The following is an 8,472-nucleotide window of genomic DNA, read 5'->3' on the forward strand; positions in this document are numbered from 1 at the left end:
GAGGCCACAGCCAAACCTGCAGGATTGACGGCATGACATCCTGGATTGAGGCTAGGAGAGTTACAGTGGCCCCTGCCTCTGGCCAGTGTCCTATGGAAATGGTTCTTTGCCTGGTCAGTGTTGGTTGGGATAGAGGGGGGCAGGCTGGGCCCAGTCTGTCTAGGAGTGTCACATAAGGAACACATGTCATGGGGAGGGGGCTCCTGCAGGAAGAAAGGACTGTGAACTGGGGATCGGGGAGGTGATGGAGGGTGAAGGAAAGAGAAGACTCCTAAATACAGTCAGCAAACCCAGTAGTGCCTTGGAAGTCGGAGTCCTGGGCCTCAGATCGCTGCTCCGATGCCCAGAGCCTGGGCTTTGTGCCCCACTGCCCCCAAGGTCGTGTGGAACCATGAACCCTGGAGACTCAGGGGTGCAGGAAAGGGCACCATTGCAGGAGCGAGACAGGCGCTTCCTGGGGAGGCTGGCTGGGCAGCCACTTCCACACGAGGATGAGGAGAGCGCCAGTCACGTGTGGTCCGCGGCCAGGTGGGGTCAGGCGCCAGGGTGGGACTCATATCAACCCAGCTGACCCCGCCGCAGTACAAGGCCGAAGGCTGCCTGCTTAGTGGAGACATAACTGCAAATCGCAGGGTGGTTATGCGCCCGGCCCCCTGCATTCCCCTCCTGTAGGCCTTCAGACGGGCTTTTCACCTGGGATAGGTTCTGGCAGACTCTCTCCCTCCAGTCGAGAGATTCTCCGTAGGTAAATTAGCACTGAACACCAGAATACAATTAAGTCTTATTATTTCCAGGCGATTCCGCCTTCCAAGGGGACTTCCGCAGAGCACCGCTCCTCTGCCCACCGGCTCCCGGCATCTGGGGGTGTTTCCTATCCTAACTGCGTGCCACCTGCCTGACCCGCTTCAGGTGCTCTCCAGCTGGTGGCTCTGTGCAGCTCCGAGGGTTGGGGAACCCTCGAGCACAGGGAACTTGATCATTTGCCTTGTTCAATCCCCTCATCCTTTAGAGAAGCTGAGGCCCGGCTAGCCTGTGACTCGCAGGAAGCCGCAGAGGAACTAGTTAAGGCCCGGGGCACCCTTGCAGGGACGGCGTGAGTCCTGGACCGAGCAGTGTCAGCATGTCGCTTCTTCGTGTCTCCCCCCCAGGTGACAGCCTGCTGATGGTGAAGAACCCGCCCCCGGCCCCGCCGCAGCCCCCGCCCGCCCCGCAGAGCCTGCCCCCGCTGCCGGCGCCCCCCGAGGACGCGGGCGGCCCCCCGAGCCGCGGCGGGGGCGCGCTGCTGGACGACGGCTTCCCCGCGCTGCCTGGGGAGCGGGGCGCGGGCGGGGCGCAGGCGGACGGCCAGGCGGGCGGCGGCGGGGCAGCCGGGGGCGCGGGCGGGGGCCCAGGCGGGGGCGGCGGGGGCTGCGGCAGCTGCTGCCCGGGCGGCCTCCGCCGGAGCCTCCTCCTGCACGGCGCGCGCAGCAAGCCCTACTCGTGCCCGGAGTGCGGCAAGAGCTTCGGTGTGCGCAAAAGCCTCATCATCCACCACCGCAGCCACACCAAGGAGCGGCCGTACGAGTGCGCCGAGTGCGAGAAGAGCTTCAACTGCCACTCGGGCCTCATCCGCCACCAGATGACGCACCGTGGCGAGCGGCCCTACAAGTGCTCCGAGTGCGAGAAGACCTACAGCCGCAAGGAGCACCTGCAGAACCACCAGCGGCTGCACACGGGCGAGCGGCCCTTCCAGTGCGCGCTGTGCGGCAAGAGCTTCATCCGCAAGCAGAACCTGCTCAAGCACCAGCGCATCCACACCGGCGAGCGGCCCTACACGTGCGGCGAGTGCGGCAAGAGCTTCCGCTACAAGGAGTCGCTCAAGGACCACCTGCGCGTGCACAGCGGCGGCGGACCGGGCCTCGGGGCCCAGCGGCCCCTCCAGGCGCCGCCAGAGCGAGACTAGGGCTGGGCCGGGGGAGGGAAGGGCCCGGCGGCAGGAGCAGGGGGCGGGGGCGAGCCTGGGGGCGTCCTGAGGCCCCACCATCCGATCCTGCCCTTGGTTCTCGGGGCGCCTTCCCTCCCTCTACCCCGCCACCTGCTGGAAGTCGGGAACAGGAATTGCACTCCAGATGGGGTCCCCTGAGTGTGGGGCAGGGGTACCCTAGACCTGTCCGGCCTGAATGGACAGCCCAGCTCTTCTCATAGGGTGGACCAAGGGGGCCGGCGCAGGGAAGGTGCCGGAAGGACAGCGGGTAGGTCCCTCTTCCGGCACCCCCCCTCAGACACCTAGCGTGCCCATTGGGCCTCTGGGGTCACAGATTGTGATCAGGGGAAACCACCAGGGAGTCTCGGAACCCTTCTGAGATAAAGAAATAGGTCCTAAAGTTAAGAGACCCTAAAAAGGAAGCGAAGGTGTCCTGGTGAGAGGAGGGACGTGCTAAGGGATGGATCTCCGTGATGACAACACTGCCTCGCGTTTGAATAGCGCTTTATACTTTTTTAAACACGTTTTCTATCCGTTATCTATTTTCACCCTTAGCCTATCCCTCTGAGGTACGTGGGGTAGGATTTTCCTGACTTGATAGCTGAGGAAAGTGAGACACAGGTGAGATGGTTTGCCCGAGATCACACAGAAGAGAGTGGCAGGGCTGGGACCAGAGCCCTGCCCCCAGCGCAGTGTCCCCACCACACACACTGCCTACCTCTGGCATGTGAGAGACCTCTCTGGCCTGGTCTCTCTCCTCTCTCTTTCCCCTGACCCACCAAAAATAATCAGAAGCAACAGGGGCCAACTCATGGGGTTACTGGGAATGGGGAATAGATTGACTAGAAAATGCCCGGGGTTGTGCTTCCAGAAGGTTCTTCCTGTGTGGGCACTGCTGGGCGGGAGGGAGGGCTGCCGGCCCCCAGCCTGTCCCTCCCACCTCCAGTCCCTCTACCTGGTGCAGCAGCATCTTTCCACTGCACAGCAGTGACCTGGCCCTCCAGAGGCAGCTAGCACCCTGGCTCAGACCTCATCCTGATGATTTATTCGTTTCCCAGGGCACAGGGGTGAGGGAGAGGCTCTTGCTGCAAGAGCAGCTATCAAGGAAGTGAGTCTCTTCCCAGGAGGGCCAGGGCCAGTAGGTGCTAGTGTCTGAGAGCCTCAGTCTCTCTCCTGCCCTGAGCCTCCCAACTGGTGCTGTCTGTTAACCGACCATGCTCGTGGACATGGACACAGACCCTCCTCTGCTCCAGACCCTGCAGGCGCCTCGGGAGGCGCCCAGAGGACTCCCCGTGTCAGTACATCTGCTCTGTGGTCCTGATGGGCCACAGCCTCCCTATCTGCGTCTTGCATGGCCAGGCACTGGGGTGGGGTGGCACGCCCCAGGACCCTTGTTTGTGTCAAGAATGACTTCCGCTCCTGCCATCGATCCCACTTCTCTCCCAGCTGGGGAGCACGTGTGTGAGCGCTCTGCTTCTGCCCTTCCCCTCATCTGTGCCGCTCTGCTTTCCTCAGACCCCTTTTTGCCGTGCAAAGGGAATTCTTGAAATTAAATAAAAGGTGTCCAGATTGCAGACTGCATGTTCACAAGGCCGGAGGGCTCTCCAGCGTGGCTTCGTACAGTAAACCCTCAATGAACTGGAATCCAGCTAACTGAGATTTTTCCCCCCTTTATTCTGCTTTTTGAAGGACGCAAATCTTAAGAAAATGAGAAGTTAAATATAGACAAGGTCAATGGAGTTCTGTTGGAGCAGAAGGGGACCCTCTAGTCCATTGTACTGGTTGGGAGGCAGCAGTAGTCTGCTTTTCAAAAGCACGTGGAGAAAATCAACATTTTCATAACCTAAATCGTGGGAAGTAAGGCCAACAGGTTTTTTTGTTTGTTTGTTGCTTCTTTGGGCTGTTAAGAGTATGAAGGAGGGGGAGAAATCCCTACTGAGACATGGGTTTGAAACATTTGAGCCCATAGCTCGAGTCTGTCCCTTTATTTTACCTTTGAGGAGCTGATTCCCAAAGAGGTTTAGTGACGGATGAGTGAGAGAGCCAAGGCCAAGTTTCTGGTTTCTCGCGTCCTAGTCTGGTGGACCCCACGCACCAAGTGCCCCTCGGTTATGCCGCAAGTCAACCCAGCCTCCAGCACCAGCCCCTGGGGGAGTCCTAGAGTGAGCTCTAACGCCCCCCCCCCCCCCCGGAGCTGAGCAAAGGTGGTGACACTCAGTGTGGACCTCCCCCAGGCAGCGAGGATCCTCAGCGTGGACCCTGCAGTCCACTTACCGAAGCAGGACGGCGGTCCTACTTTGGGGGTGGATTTTTATTTTCCTCCCGATAATGTGTTAATTAAAAGTATTTTAATTAAAAGATTAATGCATGCAGTAAAAATCGGTTTAAAAAATAATGAAGAGTAAAACTCTTTCCTACCAGATTCCTGTTGAGAGGCATCCGCTGCTGAGAGCTTATATGTCCTTTAGACCTGGAGGAGCCGGGGCTTAAAGGATGCATTGAATGCAGCAGGGGAAGGAGGGAGAGGCAAAGTGGGATGAGGATGGAACATGTCGGGGAGGCAGGAACTGGGGCAGTAAGACCGGAGACTGGCCTGGCTAGAGCCGGGGTGTATGAAGTTGTAGGTGATGTAGATGTAAGGTGAGTCGTGACCGGGCCACGGAGGGCCTTCAGTGCCAAGACTCTTCCACAGACGGGCTGCCAGTTAGCCTGCGATCCGCTGTGCCACAGACACCCTCATCCCCCCGCTTAGAACTCCTTAGAAACAGTGCATAGCTTCCTCAGAGAGGAAGTCTTGAGACGGCAGGTTCAAGCTAGATGCCACTGAAAATGAAGAGCCACAGGTGGACAAAGTTATCTCACCATCAAGGCTTTGGGCGCTATAACTGGCTCTCTGATCTCTGGTCCCGGAATATTGGGTGATGGCAGAGGGTAAAGGAAAAATGAGTAAACACACCAGGCGCAAGATGAACCAGCCTGTGTCCGTGTTTTACAGTGTTGGCCCATCGGTTTGTTACTGTTAGAAAAACATGTAACAGCATTTTATCATCCTGGGACCCTAATAGTTTGGGGGAGGCCATGGCCGTCATTCCATCCAACACTGACTCGCTAGGGAGCCGTCATGGAGGGACATCTCTAAAATGGTTATTCTTGAGAAGAGGGGCCCTGGATATAAGAATCTTACATCCCCCTACCCCGTCCAGCGAGGTTCCCGTAGGTCTATAAATCTAGTGAGATGCTGGCAGTGTGTGCTAAAGGCTGAGAACCTCTGCTCAAACCTCCTTAGACATATTTTAAACCCATATCATTCGTCAGCATTCTAATCGCTATAGGCTTACTATCTCCTATTATAAAAGAAGACTCCCATTTAAGAGTATGGGGAGGGACTTCCCTGGTGGCGCAGTGGTTAAGAATCCACCTGCCAATGCAGGGGACAGGGGGTCGAGCCTTGGTCCGGAAAGATCCCACCTGCCGCGGAGCAACTAAGCCCGTGCGCCACAACTACTGAGCCTCGGCTCTAGAGCCCGCGAGCCACAACTACTGAGCCTGCGTGCTCCTAGAGCCCGTGCTCCACAACAAGAGAAACCACTACAATGAGAAGCCCGCGCACCTCAACGAAGAGTAGACCCCGCTCGCCGCAACTAGAGAAAGCCCACGCGCAGCATCAAAGACCAAACACAGCCAAAATAAATAAATTTATTTAAAAAAAATTTTTTTTAAATAGTCGGGAGAGAGCCTATATCCAGTCTTAGAAGCGTAAGCCAGCGTTGTTTACCCGGATTCCCCACACCTTCCGTCCCAATGGGATCGCTATCCTTTAATGGTAAAGGGGCTTGAGTCCCAGCACATAGTGTCAAAACCAGCAGCCCTGCCCCCCATCTCAAGGATCTGGGCGTGAGGAGAGGTTTGTTTCCCTTAGTTACTGCGCGCTTTCTGGATTCCCCAATTCACATATATCTTCCTTCACACTGCCGGTCTTGCCTGTCAGCTCTGCGTTAACCCAGACGGTGGAGCTCTGTGCCCTTCCTTTGCCTTTCCCAGGTAAGACACTTAACGCGTAGTAGACTTTTATAGTTTGAAGTTCATAGAGAGGGTCTCATCTCAGCCTAGCGCAGGACCTTGCCAACCTCTGATGAGTAGCTCCCCTTCCCCTTCTCCGGTCCCTCACTCCCCAGGGAAACCCCCCAATCCCAATTTACTCTGGAGAGCAATTTAGTTTTATCTTTGCCCACCTTCTGCCTTCCAAGCCCTGCCCAGGAGCCTATTTTCCCACGATTAAAATGGCCAATAAAACTCTTTTGCTAAACAAAACACTTTTCTCTCCCTAAAAGAAACTCTGCACTAGTTTTTTTTTTTCTTTCTTTCTTTTTAAATCCTGTTTCTTGTTTGTTTGTTTGGGTTTTTTTGGCCGCGCTGTGTGGCGTGTGGGATCCTAGCTCGCAGACCAGGGATCGAACCCACGCCCCCTGCAGTGGAAGCGCCGAGTCTTAACCACTGGACCACCAGGAAATTCCCATCTGCACAAGTCTGGTACATTCAAAATGGGTAAAAGGATGTGCAGTAAAAAAATCTCCTTGTCACCCAGACACCCAGTTCCCCTACCTGAGGCTGACTGGCCAACCATGAAGAAAGGGGAAGTTTCTGGAAGGAACCTGGAATCATTCACAGACTCAAAGGAACATTTGAATAACCAATCCTGGACAGAGACAAAAATGTGTCATCTCTACTCCTTTCTGTGTGTTGGGATCATTCTTTCAAATTAACTTACTCCCAAAAAAACGGGGAACAAGACTATTCCTGACTCACATCTACAGCTTCACCAGACAGAAAATTAACCTGTTCCCTCAGCTCCAGTAGAAGAATCCAAGGGAAGAGCTTAAGTCATATGCCCACCACTGGCTCAACTACTGTGGCCAGGAGGCTGGGGTGCTATGATTGGGCTGGCTTGAGTCAGATGGCTGCTTTTCAGTCATTGTGGCCAGGCTGGAATTGTCACAGCACAAGATGGCAGCATCTGTTTGAGTTACACGGCTAGAGCCCAGAAAGAGCCATCCCCAAAGGGAAGGAGGTATATATATGCCCAGAGGAAGGGAGAAGTGCTAGGCTGACAAGGTTAACAGGTACCTACTACATCCGTATATACAGTGGGGTTCGGGGGTCAGCTTGAGCCAAGGAGTGTTCATTCTGGGGTTCTCACTGACCCAGAAGCTGAGTGGAATATGCTCCCCAGGGGGTTATTGATGGGAGAGGAGCACAAAAGACATGGTCCCAGACATCTAGAGACTTGCAGGGTAGTAAGGGGAACAGACTAGAAAGGGTCTCAAAGCTGTGGTCTATAAACGTTCCTGAGTTAAAAAAAATGTTTGGGCATACATATATGTACATAAATGTGTTAATATGTATGCTATAAATCATATGATAGAAAATTAAAGGGACGAGATAAATATTTTACAGCATTAATAAACTTTATATTATTTGTGATTCAAAGAATACTTTTTTCTGTCACTGAAAAGGAGAGTTCGGGTAAGATGATGTCTAAGCTTGCTCTCAGCTCTGCATGTTACGTTCATAGTGTACAGATGTGGAGATGACAGGATACAAGTACTAAGAGTATATTTCCTTCATTCCTCTAATACCACTGCCACCAATGGGAATAACTGTGAACTGCATTTATTTAAAGGCATGTGTCAAGATCTGAGTGTCATTGGCAAAGGACAAGTGGGTGGCATCTAAGAGATGCAACAAGGTGACATTTATCTTGGTGAATTCATTGCAGTTCAAGGCTTGGACCTTGCCAAAGCTAAACCAAACCCAAATGAGAAATTGCTTGTTACCGAGCGCTTGCTCTGTGTTAGGCATTCAGCTGCACAAGCACCTTACTTCCATCTGTTATCTTGCAATGAGTAATAGGGATCGGAAGTGCTTCTTGAGCTCCTAACCTGTGACAGGCACTGTTCTAAGCACTTGATTTGAACTAACTCATGTAATCTGCACAATAACTCTATGAGATACGTGCTACTATTATCCCTCACTAATAATGAGGTCATGGAGGTGCTGGTAAGTTCATGACTTGCCCAAGGTCCACATCTAGTAAGTGGCAGCGCTGGGCTAGGGACTCAGACGCTCTCACTCCTCATCCCACTTTCTAATCACTGCACCATCTTTGCAAGCCCGTGAGGCTGCAAACCAGCACCTGGTGCTACCTCCCTTGCACATTGGGAATTTGATCTAAATATTTTCCCAGAGTTCCAGGCAGGGATGCTAAATCATGCTGACTCTCAGAGACTGACAGATAAGGCAGAGAATCAGTTTAATAATTTCCAGGGGTGGTCTGGACATTTGCATCCGTCTGACCTGCATGTTGTCTCCCAGAAGCTACACGGGAACCTGCATCATCAGAAGTTTGCCTGGTGGACATAGAAACAGAATAGAGAGTGTGAGTTCTATAACTGAACCGTTTAATCCTTTGTCCTGATATGTCTGCCTCCACAATCATGATATTTTTCTTT

At 53.8% G+C, this 8,472-nt stretch overlaps 1 protein-coding gene across 1 annotated transcript in view; it reads left to right on the forward strand.

Annotated features, from left to right (window-relative positions):
* The window catches only part of ZNF282 (zinc finger protein 282), a 28,086-nt gene extending 20,642 nt beyond the window's left edge, over nt 1-7,444 (forward strand). Inside the window, exon 8 of the mRNA XM_033863422.2 lies at nt 1,149-7,444. Coding sequence (XP_033719313.1) covers nt 1,149-1,942 — 794 coding nt within the window. The 3' untranslated portion in view covers nt 1,943-7,444. The remainder of the gene's footprint in view (nt 1-1,148) is intronic.
* Nucleotides 7,445-8,472: the final 1,028 nt, after the last annotated feature.

The sequence above is a fragment of the Tursiops truncatus genome, chromosome 9 (assembly GCF_011762595.2).
Source record: "Tursiops truncatus isolate mTurTru1 chromosome 9, mTurTru1.mat.Y, whole genome shotgun sequence".
Lineage (NCBI taxonomy): Eukaryota > Metazoa > Chordata > Mammalia > Artiodactyla > Delphinidae > Tursiops > Tursiops truncatus.